The sequence below is a fragment of the Plodia interpunctella genome, chromosome 20 (assembly GCF_027563975.2).
Source record: "Plodia interpunctella isolate USDA-ARS_2022_Savannah chromosome 20, ilPloInte3.2, whole genome shotgun sequence".
NCBI classification, from domain to species: Eukaryota; Metazoa; Arthropoda; class Insecta; order Lepidoptera; family Pyralidae; genus Plodia; species Plodia interpunctella.
Genome location: NC_071313.1, coordinates 43,770 through 62,252, shown reverse-complemented (window position 1 = coordinate 62,252; position 18,483 = coordinate 43,770). Strand labels below are relative to the sequence as shown.

Genomic DNA, 18,483 nt, shown 5'->3' with positions numbered 1-18,483 from the left:
AATTAACATCTAATTGTCATGAATTAATACTGTAGGTATAAAATATTCTACAGATGTCACGGGCACCCGACAAGACCACTCGTTCATTCATCAATCACTAAAAACTAATATTATACTTACTTTGTTAGGACCGCGTCATTTGAGCCACCGAGAGCACCGGCATTCGGCCCTGTTGGGGCAACCAACAGCAAGAGCTTTCTTAATCGTATCGGGTGGGGTGGGGGGGCGGTTTGATCCTATTTAATTTCGGACTATCAACTCGCAAGTTGCGGGTCAACGGAATCTAATGGACGGCTTGGTAAGACACTCCCTTGGATCCGGCTCGAGTCGGACGTCCAGCTTGCGGCGGCTGGGAGAGGATCAGTCTTAGAGATAGCAATGGTTCTGTTTCATGCGGGGCAGCGGTCCTGCTCGTCCGGCTGCGGCTCTGTCTCTGCCGCCGACGGTATCGTCTGCAAGTGACGCGGAGCAAGTGCGGGTGGGGCTGGCCCCGGGACCGGCAGACGGCTGGCAGCCGGGGAGCCAGGTGGGTCGTCCGCCGTGACGGCCGCCTGCCGCGCCAGCCGAGGCCGCGCCGCCGCCGCTGCACTGCCGCCTGACCGGGACGTGCGCCATGTTCCCGTCGATGCAGTTGCGTTCGATCCCGACGAGTCGTTGCGGGATGACGACAGGTTTGAGTCTTGTGACGTCTTTCTAGCCACAAGCCACGAGGCAGCACGGCGGGGTGGAGGTGGCGGTCGCCCGTAAGCACGCCACGAGTCTGATCGTGACGACGAGAATTCAACGGATGACGATACGGACCCAGTTCGCGCAGGGACCGCCGGAGGCAGACGAGGGGCAGGCGCGGGAGCGGGATCAGCTCGACGACCGCAGGTTCGCAGCCACCGCATGAGCCTCTCGTGCTTGGCGCGGCGCGGCGGTGGCAGGGCTGCGGTGCCGGCGCTGACGCCACCTTCAGAACCGGTAGCCGGTGGCAGCAGACGACGGCAAGCACATGTCGCGCCATGGTGTCCGCGTGAAGAGCGTTCGGCAAGGCTGTTAGTATTAGCGGGCGTCTGGCGATTGCTGAAGTTAGAAGAGTGTCTACAACGACCGATGCCTCGCGTCACACGAGATTCTTCGATAGCTTTGCACACGAGAGCACAGTCCTTCTTGAATTGTTTGGTAAGAATTGCATACAGAAAAGGATTACAGCAGGAATTCAAAGGTAAGACAAATACGGTAAAAACTTTGGCCTCCTCCAGAGACACGAGTTGTGCCCCAAAAGCAGCGGTGAGTGCGAAAAACGCGATCGGCGACCAGCAGAGGAAATCCGTGAATACAAGCAGGGCCATGCGTTTCGCGATGCGGGAGTCATTGGAGTTCCAGGCTTGTGAGCCACGGATGGCACAATACATCTTAAGATAGCACCCGAGTAAGACAAGGAAAGCAATACCGTTGATAATTAATAACGCCACGACGTAGCCGAGTGAAACTGGCGTGGATGTCTCGAAAGGCAGGCACACTGCAAACTTCCGGTAGTCGGATACCCCGAACAATGGCAGAGCAGCCGCTATCAGACTGAAGGCCCAACCGGCCGCCATAACAGCGGCTGCATGCCGCAGAGACAGGCGCTTGTTGAGGTGCATGGCGTGCGTGATGGCGTAGTTGCGTTCCAATGTTATGACGGCTAACGTATATACGGAAAGTTCAGAAGATAGTACACCGAGGAAGCCGGCAAGCCGGCATCCGCCCGACATCTGCCAAGCGATGGCATGTGCGCGGAACTCGCCCAGTGTGCCCGCATCCACCACGGCCAGGAAGCCGAGATACACTCCCATGAAGAAGTCAGCTGCTGCCAGATTAGTGACGAGGAAGCGCGGCACATCGATGCGACTGCGACTGAACACTAGTACGAACACCACCGTACCATTCCCGAGTAGAGCCAGTAAAAATACAGCCCACACACCACACCGCAATGTCCACCAATCGAATAGATCAACACACGGTAGAAACGGACCTGAAACAAATAAATTGTTAAGTGAAAGTGTAGTCTCTTTCAACAACGATGATTATTTTCTTTTAATAGCCCTGCCCAACTCACCAGGCATGGGCAGGCAGTGCACTCGACGCGGCGCGTCTCCGCGCAGATCCACCGCCCGCCGTTGCAGGTCGTCGCTCATCGTGCCCCCCCACAGTGCGCCGCCGCCGGCTCCCATGTTCGCTATCAAAGCTCGCACTCGCGCGTCTGCAGTTCCAGACGCGTTCACTAAAAAATTATAATCTTATAATATAATTTTCGTTGGCACAAAAATCAAAGAAAGCAAATTAGCAAAACTCCATCACTCTTTATCAATTTCCTAGAAGTATGATTATAATATTCTGGTTGTGTTTGTGGAGCAAGGATACTAACAGTAGTGTGGCCAAATGTCGGTAAGGTTGGCCCAGGCGGCGAGGTCAACGTGCTGCGGCGGCACCAGCACGAAGTCCGTCAGGTGCTCGTCTTCCGACTGTGGCCCACCCCCCACCTCCATCAGTGGCAGGAATGCGCAGCAGTGGTATGCGTACGATAGCACCAGCGTCTAAAATCCAAGTATTTATTCAGTAACTAGATTAGGCCGCGTCTTCGCACGCATATATTTCTCTGCGAAAGCGGAATAGACATGAGTTTAATATAAATTTCACCCCCCATTATAGTTATTTGGGGGTTAATTTTTGAAAAATATAATATTTCTTAAAAAGCTACAAACTACTGGCATTTTGCAATAACCATTGCTGAGAAAAATGGCGAAAGAAATTTAACAAAAAAATATATTTTTACAAGACTTAAAATACTTTTATACACACGTTTTTTACATGGCTGTGTCAAATTAAAAAATATTTTTTTAATTTAGGATGATCTTATAACTAAGTCTAGTGCCGACTTGGAAGCACAGGTGAAAAAGAAAAGGCGCAACAAACTTCACCGCAGGCTTTTTTCCAAAGACGTCAATAGAAAGTGTAAGGTAATAACCACGACCTTCACGCTGAATGAGTTAAGGTCATAAATAAATTTTCCTGCCTTCAAACACCGAGCCCCTCTTCTACGCGACAAATTTGTCACATCGTGGAGCTCAGTAAATTTGTTGAGCGCCATTTATATGAACTGCTGGGCAAACCTGTATCCTGGGGAACAGCTCTGGCGGGTGGAAGTGCCTCAGGTGCGGGTTGTTATGCGCCTTCAGATGGAGTAGCTTCTGCAGGCCGCTCGCCGGTAGCCACGGAAACTGATTGTTGCCCACGTTTCTGCCAACAGTTGTGTCACTGAATTATATATTTGTACATGTAAATAAGGCTCAGACTGAGATTAGAATGACAAAATGTAGGGCATGTAAAAATTTTTGAAGTTGAAAAATCAAAGCAAATTCAGCCCTTGAGTATTTTTTTTTAAAGACTGACTATGCTTACATGTAAGTAAATAACCAATACCACTTAACTTTTTAAATGTTTTTAACACGTCGTCTTTATCCATAGATTTCATAAGTATATTATAAAGTAAATTTTAAAAATAAGTGTTTACTCACAAATCTTCCAAGCTAGAGATGGGCTCAAACGCCCCCATATCGATATTCTCTATTTCGTTGTCTTCTAGATTTCTAGAAAAGAAAACGAAACATGTTAAAAAGGTGATTGTTAGATAAATAAAAACTTTTTGTACAGAACGTACTTATTGGGTTTGTCTAATGTTATCTTAACCCAAAACAGATAAGTACCAAACAATAAAGGAAACCCTCCATCCCGCTTAGGGTGCTTAGATAGGATAGAGGGGAGACCAATTAGAAATACTTACGTACTACTCATATAAACCATAATTAGTATGTAGTATTAGATCGGGGCTCAGTTGTCAGCAATATACACAAAAGTCAAATGTCTGTCGCGTCGTCTGTCAACGCAAGCCCGCCGTTATGAATAGCTTCATCTCCACGCAGAAGGGTTACTTTATTGGTTTACGTGTCTCGCAAATTTAATGTAATTCATGGATCTATTCTTCAAGGCTCAGCAAATTGGCACACTAGTGCCATCTTTTTATAATTTATTTTATTTATTCGCGAAAAGTAAAAAGTAATCTATGCAAATTAATCTACATTACTTTATTTTACTAACATACTATATTTAGGTTTATTAGGTATATTAGGTATTAACGTTTTTTATTTTTATGGAATGTTTGTGGCGGGAAAAGCTGGTTAAGTGCGAGTGAGAACTGCGCACAGAGGGTTTCGTAAAATTAGCTTTTTTACGATTTACTAGCGGCCCGTCCCGGCTTCGCTCGGGTAAAACATAATAAATTATACATATATGTATAATCAGTTTTTGAGTTTATCGCGAACAGACATACGCGGCAGAGGACTTTGTTTTATAATAGATTTGTATTGTAAGTAAGCCCTTATTTTTTACAAATGTGATAATTGTAATTTAATTATCATAATTCTAATTCCCTTAATTTTTACAAATGTCAAGTTTTGTAAATTCAATTTAATATCGTTTAAATAATTGCGTAAATACTTTTTTGGATTAGAGCTCATCTACAGGAAACTGTTGGCGAACCGCGAGCTTCCCCGCCTCCCCCGACTCCACACCCCACCCTCCGACCCGACACCCGGCTCGACAACTTTTTCCAATTAACCGGACCACTTGGCGGTATCGTTTCCTCCTTTGCATATCTAATTGAGAATCTCCAGTCGACTCCTTATATATCTGATAACGAGCTCTCGATACCTTTCTAATATCGGCACCGGCCGGCGCTGACGTGAATAGGGTTACCATCCTTTCAGGCTTTGTATAACTTCAGCCAACTGCGGGAAAACTCGCTTAATAGAGAAAAATATTGAGTTGACATTAGCATAGTAGCTAGCGTAGTGAAAGTGCAAATGCGGTTCAAACTGCTGCTATCGTATTGCATCTTAGCATTTACTTCTGTAATTAGCTTCTTCATAACCATAGGATTTTCTTGCTCCTTTCTTAATATATCTGGAGATTCTGACGCATAAGCAATGCGTTCGTCACATTTTTCGCAATATTAATTCCCGTCCCATTTCAATTAGCAATGTGGTCTGACGCAGAATGTGCATGTCAATATGTTGTGTATTTGTGCACTTCTCAAAATTAGCATTTCGCAAAATGTGCATAACTATGATGAAGTATGACTAATTGTGTTTTGTAATAAAATAATCCCAAAATAAAGAAGATGTGGTTTTGTAGAAAGTATTTTTTAATACCCACGTACAGTCAACAGCACATCAACCTACCCAAATTCATTGCAAACTCGTCGCTATTACCGCGCCATGGGGGTTCTAGCAGGGTAACTTGATGAGCTGTAACTGAAACTACTTAGTATTAAAAAAACACTTTCGCAACGAACTAAGAAAAAAATAATTACTAAGACTTCGCTGTCCGTCTGTCTGTTCGTCAGTCTGTCTGTCTGGTGTCATCTCAGGAACGGTGATAGCTAGACAGTTGAAATTTTCACAGATCATCTATTTCTGTTGCCGCTATAACAACAAATACAATAAAAACAGTATGAAATAAATATCCATACATACAACAAACGCGTTTTTTTCGCCATATAGTTATATTCTATTACATCCTCATTGGTATGCAATTTTCAAAATTCAATAATTTATAAATTAATTATTGTAACAAAAATTTAAATCTATAACTTTTTACATCTCACTTCAAAAATTACGAAGTTCCATACAAAGTTGCATGGAATGCCATTTACAAAATTATTTTCTTAGTGGCTGCCTCCTAGTCACATTTTATCTTTCTGTCAAATTGTATCTTTTTATTTATGGGCTCAAGAGATTTCATGAAGAGTTAGTGCTTTTCGCTTTTATTTAAGTACTAGCGGCCCGCCCTGGCTTCGCACGTGTAAAAACATAATGAATTATACACCTAAGCCTTTCTCAGGAATCACACTATCTATTGGTGAAATGAAAACCGCATGAAAATCCATGCATTTTTTAATTTATCACAAACAGACAGATAGACGCGGCAATGGACTTTGTTTTATAATAAGTAAGAATAAGGATTACTAGCGACCTGGCCCGGCTTTGGAGGAGTCATTCATTATTCATTTAAACTTGATAATAGGTAACTTTCGAAAATAAATTGTCTAAACAACAGTGAATATACTGCATCAAAATCTGTGACAGCTTGGAAACAGACACACGCAGAGACACATCATTGTAAAGCTTAGAAACAGACACACGCAGAGACACACCATTGTAAAGCTTAGAAACAGACACACGCAGAGACACACCATTGTAAAGCTTAGAAACAGACACACGCAGAGACACACCATTGTAAAGCTTAGAAACAGACACACGCAGAGACACACCATTGTAAGGCTTAGAAACAGACACACGCAGAGACACATCATTGTAAAGCTTAGAAACAGACACACTCAGAGACACACCATTGTAAAGCTTAGAAACAGACACACGCAGAGACACATCATTGTAAAGCTTAGAAACAGACACACTCAGAGACACACCATTGTAAAGCTTAGAAACAGACACACGCAGAGACACACCATTGTAAAGCTTAGAAACAGACACACGCAGAGACACACCATTGTAAAGCTTAGAAACAGACACACGAAGAGACACTCCATTGTAAAGCTTAGAAACAGACACACGCAGAGACACACCATTGTAAAGCTTAGAAACAGACACACGCAGAGACACACCATTGTAAATAGACATTGAAGATATCCTGAATCCTGTTGGACAATCTTCTGAGCAGAGCACGGTCCGGAACAGCTACCATTACCGACGTCTTGGTCGACATTCAATAACGCCCTATTAGGATCCTTGGCACTCGAGTTTTTCACCAAATGGCATCGTAATTCTCGATTCCCATTCCTTTTCGATTTTAATTAAAACGTCTTTACTTTTAAAAACCCTCGCAGTTGTACTATATTGCAATAATTTATATTTATAAGTACTTAACCTTGGTAACCTTAACAGCATTATAAATTTTTATTTATTACCTGGGTGACCGAGTTTTGTTTGGTGTTTGCATTTTCCCGAAGATAATATCCTACCAAGATATACCTTATAATGATAATTCAGTTTGCGTAAGCCAAGTTATAGCGCAATTTGTCTGAAAATCAGCGTTACCTAGAAGCTGAGACATTTCTTTGTCACCTTGTTATTACAAAATGTATGTATTTCTAAAACTAAAATAAATATTCATATATGAAACTATTGTAATACTAAGTTTGGTAATAAAGTGATTTTTATTTGTAACTTTATGAAATTGTAAAACTTTCGCCTTTTAGTTTAAAGAGTATATCAGGATGGAGAATTACACAAGCGGTGTGCAGGACAAGGGCTAATCGTAGACTCGCCTAGGTGTCTTTTAGCACTACTATAGGTTCACTAATTAATAGAAGTAAGAAAATGCACTGATTTTCACAGTCCAGGATTTATTGTCTATAACTATACTATACACTATATTCTTAGTCTATGCACTATTCTATAATCTATCACTGTCTATAAATTACTGTCTATACAAATACACACAGTCTTTATCTGTGATTAATACGACGCACTATGCTATCACTTTTCACTATGCACACTATAAGTACTGATATCACTGTACTATACTGTGTCTAACATATAACTGAAAACTGGTTAACTATTCACTGGAACTATTCACTATAACTGTTTCTTCTGTATTCCACTGTTTCCGAGAGACTGTAGACTGGAACTGTTATTTAACCTAACCTAGTTAACTGTTAATAAAAACTAACTCTGTCGAAGGACTCGGAGATTCTTATATATGACCGACCGACGAGCATTTTCCTGTTGGAACACTGTAGAAGATTCCAGTAAGATCTTTTTAGAATAAAATCGAACTTATAGCGAAAGTTTATGATGTTTGTCTGGTACTGTAAGAACGAAACGGAGTTATTTACTTCTTTTTCGCACCTATTGCAAAATGGGCGTTTCTAGAATGTTGGCTATTGTTCTGTGTGTGTGTGTACGGAAGGAAGGCTTGTAATTGGTTCTGGAGCATTCGATTATTCCTGTCTCGTTCCTTCTTGCTGCAGTTCTATATATTGCTGTTTTCTTTTGTTGTAGTAGTTCTAGATTTTTCGGCCATCTTTGCATGCGTTATACCAGGAGTACAGAAGTTCATTGAGTTTTCATTGATGTAGCCTTTCTCTGTCTGTTATATTTATCTGTCTTTGTCTATTACGTTACGAATTTACTATGCTACTTACTATGAACTTTTCGGCCATCTTTACATCCGTTGCACCAGGAATACAGAAGTTCATTGTATTTTCATTGATGTAGCCTTTCCCTGTCTGTTATATTGGAATTTATTACGCTACTCACTGAACTTATGCAATTCGCATGTGTGTGTGTCGACGTACTATTTTATTTTTTATTAATGAAAGAGTTGTCACGTACAAGCGGTTTTCTTTACACTACGGTTACTTTTCTCTACAAATCAACTTTGGGCAACAGTTTTATAGTTATGTATGCATGTTTGAAACGCGATAACTTTCGAACCGTTGGTCTGATTTTGATGTTTAAAGGATATGTAGTATCTGTCAATAGATTTTTTAAGTTCATAGGTCAACAAAATCTTTTTTTTTGAAATATTCACAATTTTGTAAAAATGTATTGTGTTCGCAGGTTCGCGAGGTCTAAGTTCGCGGCGAACAGGTACTAATAATAAATAAATGAGATCAAATGTTTTCGCAGTAATAGAGTGGTGAGGTGGTGGAGGCATGATACTCACAGCACTTGCAGGCGCGGCGTGTGTCGGAAGGCGTCGGCGGGCAGCGCGCGCAGGCGGTTGCCGGCCAGGTGCAGGTCGTGCAGCCGACCCAGTCCGCGCAGCGCCTCGCCGCCCAGCGACCAGATCTGGTTGTCCGACAGCTCTCTGCAACGTCACCATTCAACTCATTTTGCTTAGTTCAATCCTCATTTCCTTTAGACGCTTGCCTAATGTGCTCAGTAATTCAAGAGAAGATTTCCTGACAGGAACCGCCTGGAGAACGGTTGTTTATAGGACATCTACAAGTCGCCGAGCCGATGAGAAAGAAGAATGAAGAAATCTAACATACAAGAACATTAAGATATTTCTACAAGCGTTCATGATATGTAAATGTCACTCACAGCACTCGAAGCTCCGCGCAATCTTGCAGGTCCGGCACGTGATCCAGTTGGTTGCCCTTCACGTCTCTGCAAAACACGCACATGATTTCATGATTGTATACTAGGTACTTGCGAGTGTTAGTCCATCCTGGATCATGAAGCCTTGAGTCGATACCGATACAAGATAATACAGCATTATCAGTTAATACTATAGGAATTAATATCGTCATTACCGCGTCGAGAGGATCTTCAGGAACTTAGATAAGTATATTTCAGAACGAGGTCGCTCCCGTCACGGCAGAAATAAATGAGTTAATTAAAGTTTAAAGATTTACGCGTGGATAAACATGCGAAAGAAATTAATTACCTGCCGAAAGATAAAAAGAAATTGTCGTCAGAGCGGAATGTTAATAAAAGTAGATCCACTGTGACACAGATTCGCGAAATTACATATTACTAATTTTAATATTATACAGCAATTTAAAGCGTTTAAACGACATAAATCAACTATTTTAAATTGCTGAGGCCCCACTTCGTGAAGTGGCCGCCAGTAATCTAGGTTGCGAATGCTCGCTCTCATATTTCGGAGTCGACATGCCATCAGTCTTGTCTCGTCAAACTGGTGGCCTACCTTGATCTTCTCGTAAGTAGATTTGCAAAGAACTCGACTAGTTTGATATCGGCTCTTTTCCAATGGAAATTTCGAGATGTGACCCTCACAATAAATCTGCATTATCGTTGAACTACGCAACAACTCTAGCCAGTCAACTCGTTGCTGATGAAAAGGGATTAAATATTTTGAAATCGATAACGATTTGTATTTAGAGCTCAGCTGGTTAGACGAGTATTCATCCCATAGCCTTTAAAGTGCGAAAATTCAAATTCGAATTAGATTAGTCATAAAGTCGGGGTGCAAACATTTAGGCTCGGGCTTTGAAAACAAAACGATGAGCGTCCAGGTGAGGATTAGCCTCGATTCATGCTAATGATGCATCGACCGCCCGCGGCCGCGCCGAACTGAATATTATACGCTGTTACGCTCCATATTATTTTTTTCTCATTAATTTTTTTCTGACTTGTAGGTTTTGTTTTTAGGCCGCCAATAGAAATTGTAATCTGAAAGCAGAATTATCTCCTGAAAGCCGGTTGTGAAGAAACTCATGAAATAATATAGCAGGTGGTCAAAAGAAGCACAGGGGATAGACGACGATGATGAATTAATGTCGTGATAAAATACCCCACTCATAGCTACTACAAAATAGGTAGGTACAATACCAATTTTATTTTAATTGAATTTTGAGTTGTGAAATGTTTTACATTTCATGCTTTTCTTTAAAGTTGCAGCGTTTTAGTTTACGATGGCGTGGTAAATTAGAATAGCATGGATACTTGGTGCCTGGATATGCATTAAGTATATTGACTTCATTCCTAATATACATACGAGTATCATACGATTAGAAGAGCAACTAAAAGAGAAGTAAGCATAACTTACAGCGCGCGCAGCTGCGGCGCGTGGTGGCAGAGGTCGGGCGGCAGACTGTGCAGGCGCGCGCGGTCGGCGCGCAGCGAGCGTAGCCGCTCCGACCCGTTCAGCGACGGCAGCTCGCGCAGCCCGCGCGTCTCCGACAACACCCTGACAAGTTGTCTCATTCATTACAAGCTCTTATTTGGTTTCATCTATCCCATTCTTTTTTTGGCCCTGGTACGAGATGTTTCGTTTGTATGTTAGTCAAATCTTACGAGTTAAATACAAATTTACACTTTAGGTGTAAGTAAACTTTAATTGACGTGAAACTATTATATAATTCAATTCACCTTTCCTTCCGGCACCGTTAATACAATCAGACTAGTTCCACATGCAGATGTCTCCCCTCATTCCTCTACAATCCACCGAAGGTTGGAAGATAAACTACTTCGTCGGCCGTTATGTCTATTTCATAATCCTACTCCGTATAAACGCGAAAATTTGTGAGGATGTATGTGTGTACGTTTGTCACTCTGCAAAATCTACTGAACGGATTGTAATGTTACAGAATACTTTTTCAAGCAAGGCTAGTGCCTTGCTAGGACTTGGAACCTAAACTCCTAGTTCTTACCCTAAATGAAAATGAAATAAAGTTACTAAGAAAAAAAATTCTACTTTGACTTATTGCTGTAGGACTTATCAGAGGACGCTAGTAATCTAATTAAATATCTTAGGTACTTAAATAATACAGTTATTGTAATGGAATAAATATTAGGTGCCAGATGCGACGGGAGCTTGCGGCGTGTGTAAACAAGCCATTAGCAAATCTGTACGTAAATAGTTGGGCAAACACGACACTGTTCCCACTTCGGCGGCGGCGGCGTTCCTCGGCCGCTCTGCTAACCCGTCTAATGTTTTGTTAGTTATGTTTACAGTTTACAGTATTATTTTCCTTTTTTCACAGTCATGAAATTGTGGTACTCGTTGTACGGAGTACCTACTAATTCCATGGGCACACCTACTAATTACATAGTTTCTTAGTTTGTTTACACACTAATTTGTTTTTTAATTGTCTACTTTTGACGTTTTAGTGTAAACGCCCATATCATGTTATTGTGATACATATAGTAGTAATTCCATACGGGAACCCATAAGGACACGCTTTGTAGTTGATTAAACCTGCAAGTACGCCAAACATTATTGATGTTTCTCAGCTAATGTCTAAAACGTCTTCATTTCCCAGATTGCGCGGTGAAAGTGCAAATTCCGGCGGCGGCGACAATAATACAAACGTGTAGAGTAAATTAATATTGATTTCCAATAGGGGTTATTTTCGAGGGGAAATTAAAAAGTTTTGCTAATTTTAATAAAAACGCTCGTTATGAGAATCCCAAATATAGTTTGATATTATTGTAAAATTAATAGTTTCGATATTATTCATATTAAAAAATACGACTGACTGCTTCAGATGGAGAAAATATTAATAAATTCGAGGAAAACTGGATAGGTGATGCTAGTGGTTTCAAATATATACGCAGTTATTAAAAAAATGTTGTTTAAATTTTACGCGGCTCTGATCTCCGAAACTACTCGAATCAAAAGTTTTGACAAAAATTCAAAATATTGCTGGTAGATTACTGGAAAACCTATATAGAATTTTATGAATTGCACGTAACCCTCTTCACGCAAGTTCAATTCACACTTGACCGTGTTTTTTAAACTAGAAATAGAAATGCTCAGAGAACGGGGTAAAAGTGAAGGTAACGTAAATTCTACGTTATACTCGTATTAGGAGTATCAGGAGGCGAGATGTAATTACTACAGAATACTCTTTAGTATAATCGATTACAATACTAAAATCGCTAAATAATGCATTCGGTTCCACTCGACAGTTTATTGAAGGTCGCGGACGGACTCCACTGCAACCGTCCTCAGCTGCGGTGAGATGCATTGCAAGTGCAAGCCTTATTACTGCTGTTGTCGAAACTCGGTCTGACTCGGTCCAGAAACCAGAATAAGTGTTGATTGACCTTGTGACATAACTATTTAAAAGGGTATATTTCCTCAAGATGTTTTCTTATTGATATAGAATAAATAATTGATGTGGCAATGGTATCGACACGCCACTTGTATACTATCGCTCAAAGCGGTTTAAGTCCCTGTTTACGAGGGCGGGGTGGGGCTCGCTTGGGGGGGATCGGGGGAGGGGCACTACATCGACACTTCCAACGTAAATGAAATTTATATTATTGTCTGCAGCCGGCTTTACGAGCGAGCCTAGTTCAGCTAACTTTCGCCCGGACGCCAGGGTGACCTTCCCAAGACACATCTCCAGTGTCTCTTCTGACCGCAAATTGTAAATTAATCCAAAAATAATTTCCTTATAAGATAGTTCAGTTCTAAATGACGTCAGATATTAAGTTATGATTATTTCATTGAAAACAAGTTTAGTTAAACACTTGACTTAGAGAAAGGTTAAATAACCTTAAATTTTATAGGTACTTAAATTTGCAATCTTAATAAATCATGGCAACCGAGAGGTGTGTTACAACACTTACATCCACAAGTTTGCAAACAAGATGAAGCTCGGCTTGATCTCCGCTCCGCAGAGATAAAAGCAAATCTGTACGTAAATAGTTGGGCAAACACGACACTGTTCCCACTTCCGCGGCGGCGGCGTTCCTCGGCCGCTCTGCTAACCCGTCTAATGTTTTGTTAGTTATGTTTACAGTTTACAGTATTATTTTCCTTTGTCACAGTCATGAAATTGTGGTACTCGTTGTACGGAGTACCTACTAATTCCATGGGCACACCTACTAATTACATAGTTTCTTAGTTTGTTTACACACTCATTTGTTTTTTAATTGTCTACTTTTCTCGTTTTAGCAAGCCGAGCCGCACGGCTCCCTCCCTAGTTCATTCATTACCTAAATGTATGAGTACCAATGACGTTTGCGTAACAGAGACTATCTTTGCGTTACGTAGGTAGATTGATATTACGATGTTCACTTTTATGATCAACCTTGATTGATATGCAATTATGCACTTTAGATAAACATCAATGCAGTGTTTTCCTTCTGAAATGTGGGTTGGCTGTAGCCAAGCTGTAGCGAAGGAGAGACTAAAATGTTTTGGGATTAATCGGATAAGATTCCGGATCCACATGTTATTTATGAGAATTGACAAGTAATTTATGCAGGTAGTAACATTTTTAAATAGGTGTAACATTTTAAGATACTTTTTATAAACAAAATCAAATTTTTTGACATTTATTATTACAACGTCTAGGAAAGTGAAGGCTGATAAATGAAGAATTGTAATAACACACACATAGTTTGTTTGGTTGGGATAGGACGAAGGAAAGTTCGTCAGGAGCGAGGCAAGGTCGCGGCGAGGCTCGCGTTAAATATTCATGATCATGGCGGCGTAACCTTCCGACCGTAACGAACGCCCGACTGAGACAGCCCGTTACCGTCGCGGCATTGCGACGGCAAGTGTACCTGCTTATGTCACGCAGATTTGGAGATAATAAACTTATACTTTATTCCTAATATTTTATATTGAAGCTATCTTATACGAACGCAATTCACGTCTTGCACACCAAAAGTCTGTGACAATAAAGATGACGTTATTGCTTCGAATTACCTACCTTTGTAATATATAATTATTGTTTTATAATAGGTACTTAATATATTATTGTATTCATTTTCGTTCCCCACAACAATTTTGTAGCTCTCAATTTTCATCTTTCCGGCAGGTACGGAAATCATATTATATAGTACGGAAATGATTATTTGTGTGCAAGCTATCGCTCTCTCTCATCTCACCACACATCCAGCGCTCGACACCGGCCACGCTTCACTGCCATATAGATTGACAGGTCTTATAATCGATTTATAGACCAGTCCTTTTAGCCCGACCAGTATTTTGGGGAAATAAATGACACCAGTTAGTTCTCGCCCTACTTTGCCGTTTGCCCACGCTGCAGCTATGACATAGCTTGCCTTGATGTCGCCGGTCGCGCAAAGTACAGATCCCAGATACTACTTAAATCGGTCCGTACAATTGACCATGTCTTTACCTATGCGTACGGGCGGGAATTTGTTTTGAATAGAATGAAATTGCAATTTTATTAAACTCTATCGTAAAATCTTGCTCTTTACGTTTTTCAGTGCCATTCTTCGTGTTGGTATTATTTTCGGAGAAAAAGTTGTACTCGTACTCACAGAGTGGTCAACTTGGGCAGATGCTCCAGGGCGCGCGCGTGCAGCCGGGACAGCGGGTTGGCGCGCAGCTCCAGGCGCGCCAGCCGCCGCGCCGCAGACACCACGCCCTCCGCCACCACCTCGATCCTGTTGCTTGCCACCGACCTGGTACATAACCACACTCTCATATTACGATTTCCAAGATATCTGTTTTGTATCATCAGATTGCATATACTCACAAGTCTTCAAGCAGTGGCAGCAGACGTAGTGCTGCCGGCAGTTCAGTTAACAAGTTCTCCTCTAGCCTCCTGTGAAGTCGATGAAATAAGTAAGTAGCGAATTGATTTCAACGTCACTGCTTGCTTCGATGCATTTGCTTATTTTTAATATTTTATAAGATGTAGTTAGATGTGTTTCTATAATTAGAATTAAATCAAATACATATAATATGCAATGAAAATAAAGAAATAGAATAATAAAAATAAGTATAATTTGTCATGAACTTTCATCAAATTGAGTCAGAGTATCTCATAATCAATGAAACACACATTTAGGATACATATAATAAAAAGACAAAATTTCCAACGGAAGTTCTGAGAAGCGAATGACGGGCGATAAATGTGGCTGATTAATTACGGCCCCAGGGATCGCGAGACAAATTCGGGAGTTAGCGGGAGCCCCGATACGGGATTGTCGCTCCGCGATATGACGCGCACTGCAGCGCTGCTATTAGTTACACAGATAACGTCCTAGGCGAGGCGACCCACTTTATTTTAGTTTTCAACTCCCAAATATATAGCTCTTTTAGCTATTCTACACTAACCTTCTCTTTCCAATATCCAGACAGATAAACATGGATTTTACGCTCTTTCCATTTAGGTATATGCGATGCGATTCACCTCTGACATTTGCAGTTAAATTAGAGTTAATGTAAATAAAGGGAGCCGCCGCGCGTAAACTGTCGACTTTACTGCTCCAATGTTTGTGGCTCGTTCATTAACTGCTGATAGCTGATCGTTGGATATAATGGATGACACATAAATACAAACATAAATTTGATCACTGATGCGATATAGTTTTGGGAAATATTTGGCTGTTTACTGAGCACTGGTGTTTTCAAGATGTATACTTACAGGACTCGTAGGTTGGGCGTGTTTGCGAACGCTCTGACGGATATGTACGTGATTCGGTTTCGCTTCAATACCCTGCAAGACAAAAGAGTAAATTATTGATTTTATAGAAAATAATAAAAACAGAGAAACACTCTGATAGTACTGTTGCCTGTGGATTATGATATTTTTGACCTTCAGTTAATATATGTAGAACGTTTGATAAAAGTTATAAGGTGGTTTTAACTAGATAGCTATCGTTACTATACTCGTGTTTGTTCCAAAGCAGAACATTATGTAAGTAAGTCGACTTAGTCACTGCTGTTAAGTATTGGGATGGCTCTCTTTATTTAAAGATTTCCTGCATGCAATGAAAAGGAAACCTGAATCCGATCAGCATCCAGCAACACGAAACTCCGGCGCCAAACAACTCGTCAAATCAATACAAAGTGGCATCGGCGGCGGCCGCTGAGTTACGGCTGGCGGCTGCCAAGTCGCGCCATAAAGGGGAAACAATGGTCGTTACGCGGCGAGTATCGCGTTATGGTAATTTTAAGGCAATAAATGAACTCGATATAAACCCGCAGTAAACAATTCCGGCGGCTTTACGAGCCGCGCTCATCGCACCAGCTTCAAACTTGTGAAACAAGGTAAGTTGAAGTTTAGCTATTAATTACTTGCTAGCTACTTATGCACTGAAAAGTTAGATATCTTAGATATCGGTTTTGGAATCAAGCGCTTGTTTTGAGATTAGTGTTCAGTGAAATTTTTATTGATGTCAGAACAGTCGTGCCTAGTACATACTCCTTAAATGAAAACTAGTGTCATCATAACGAATTATATTCTAGTACTTCAGAAGAGATTTAAATGCATAGCTTTATTTTTGTATCGGTTCTCACCAGTATCGTCAGACCTCACTTCTGATATCCGAGATATCCATAAAGTATTATTGAAATATATGCAGATGAATCAGTCTAACAATTTGTAGGTAATCCAGTTGTGGTGGAGAGATCGTCTGAAACGATGAAGTTTATCGCCCAAAGTTGGCCAATAGTGCACTTATCTTGATATCTCCAACACTATAAGACCATTCATTCATTTGTATCTGAACATGAGGAAGAAAGACAAAGACAGATTTATTGAAAAGAAATTGCTACTGTTTACGATAAGACGCTGTTGAGCCCATCAAGTGGAACGTTGAAGAAGCTTTTGAAAATGGGTTAGCGTTATGCTGTAACTCATGGACTCATATACAATGCGGTTAAGAGTTAATTCATGTTTTCAAGCCAGACAGAAAGCGTTCCACAAGTGAGAAACTATATCATTTGTACATACCAGAATTTCTATTTATTCGAATATTTAAGTTTTGAATTTTAATTTAAAAGATAAATAAATCATGGTAGAGGTCTTTGCTCTACCATGGTTTACCGTGGGAGGTGTGGCGGTTGCATGTAGAAGATCTAAGAAAAACGTGTAAGTTTGGACACAAAAAGCTACAAAAAGTCGAACTTAGTTGAAAGTATAATGATGGAAGCCTGCGGCCGTTACCCGAGTCGACCCCGTCTGTCTGGCGAGCGCAGCCTCGGAATTGCACTATAACAATAAGGCGCCGGTCGCGCGCTGCACCAAGTCTTGGCTAACTGCTCTCCGCCAGAGGTCCGTAACCTTTGTGCTTGGACTAAATATCCTTTACCTACCCTTTTAGTTGCTTTGTCATCCCGTGACAGGCTAATGGAACTGTTCTAGGAGTTCATGGAAGATAAAATGGAAAGGCAACTAGGAAGTAAATCAAATAATTTAAAAATTTGACTACATAGAAATACCAAATAAAAGTGTGAACCTAATTAATGATGCGGCAATGCTAATACTATAATATAAAAAGTTTTAACTTTAAATAGCCACTTGTAAAAGTATCGTCTTTGCGTTCTCTCGTCGTGTCGTGTGTACATCTTACTACTCGTATAACTTGTATTGTGAGTATAATTGTATTGATACGCCACGAGCGAAGTTGCGTCCCTATATCAAAATAGTTAAGCACTCGAATTGACCCAAAAAGGGTAACACAACAAATGTTTTACTAGCAAGTCGAGCTGAGTTGATGTGAATATCGGAAACATAATCCTTTAGTCATGCCTTTAGTTTGAGATTTGCAGAATTTCAGCAGTGGGAGAGTAGGACGCGTTTTATGATGTTTGCGTAGGACTTTGGAACTTTCATACTTAGGTACACAATGATTTGGTTATTGTCCTTTGTCCTCGTTGAATAAAAATATAATGATTTGCAAAAATTACCTTTGTATATAATTAAGAACGGGAAATAATAAATCGTTTTAAGTGCGCAGCAATCTCTGCCTGAAGCACGTTGTTATCTGCTAAAATCGCAATAAAACTAACTATCGACGCTATTCCCCTGATAATAAACGAGTTAGAGTAATGGTTTATTCGGCTGGTGCCCCCCTGAGGCTGTCGACCTCCCCCTCAAGATCAGGGGGGGAGGGAGGCCGCGGAGCCCATTCTCAGTGACAATAACGATGCCACAATCCTTGCGAGAGGTTTTCGCGGGTACGTTTAGTA

At 41.0% G+C, this 18,483-nt stretch overlaps 1 protein-coding gene across 1 annotated transcript in view; it reads right to left on the bottom strand.

The window, feature by feature from the left end:
- Window positions 1-125: 125 nt before the first annotated feature.
- Window positions 126-18,483, bottom strand: part of rk (rickets) — a 38,099-nt gene continuing 19,741 nt past the window's right edge. Inside the window, exons 6-16 of the mRNA XM_053760167.1 lie at window positions 15,935-16,006; window positions 15,041-15,109; window positions 14,823-14,966; window positions 10,624-10,764; window positions 9,153-9,218; window positions 8,773-8,916; window positions 3,543-3,614; window positions 3,138-3,264; window positions 2,393-2,561; window positions 2,084-2,248; window positions 126-1,999 (exon numbers count right to left, since the gene is read on the bottom strand). Of these exons, the coding sequence (XP_053616142.1) occupies window positions 390-1,999; window positions 2,084-2,248; window positions 2,393-2,561; window positions 3,138-3,264; window positions 3,543-3,614; window positions 8,773-8,916; window positions 9,153-9,218; window positions 10,624-10,764; window positions 14,823-14,966; window positions 15,041-15,109; window positions 15,935-16,006 (2,779 nt within the window). The 3' untranslated portion in view covers window positions 126-389. The remainder of the gene's footprint in view (window positions 2,000-2,083; window positions 2,249-2,392; window positions 2,562-3,137; window positions 3,265-3,542; window positions 3,615-8,772; window positions 8,917-9,152; window positions 9,219-10,623; window positions 10,765-14,822; window positions 14,967-15,040; window positions 15,110-15,934; window positions 16,007-18,483) is intronic.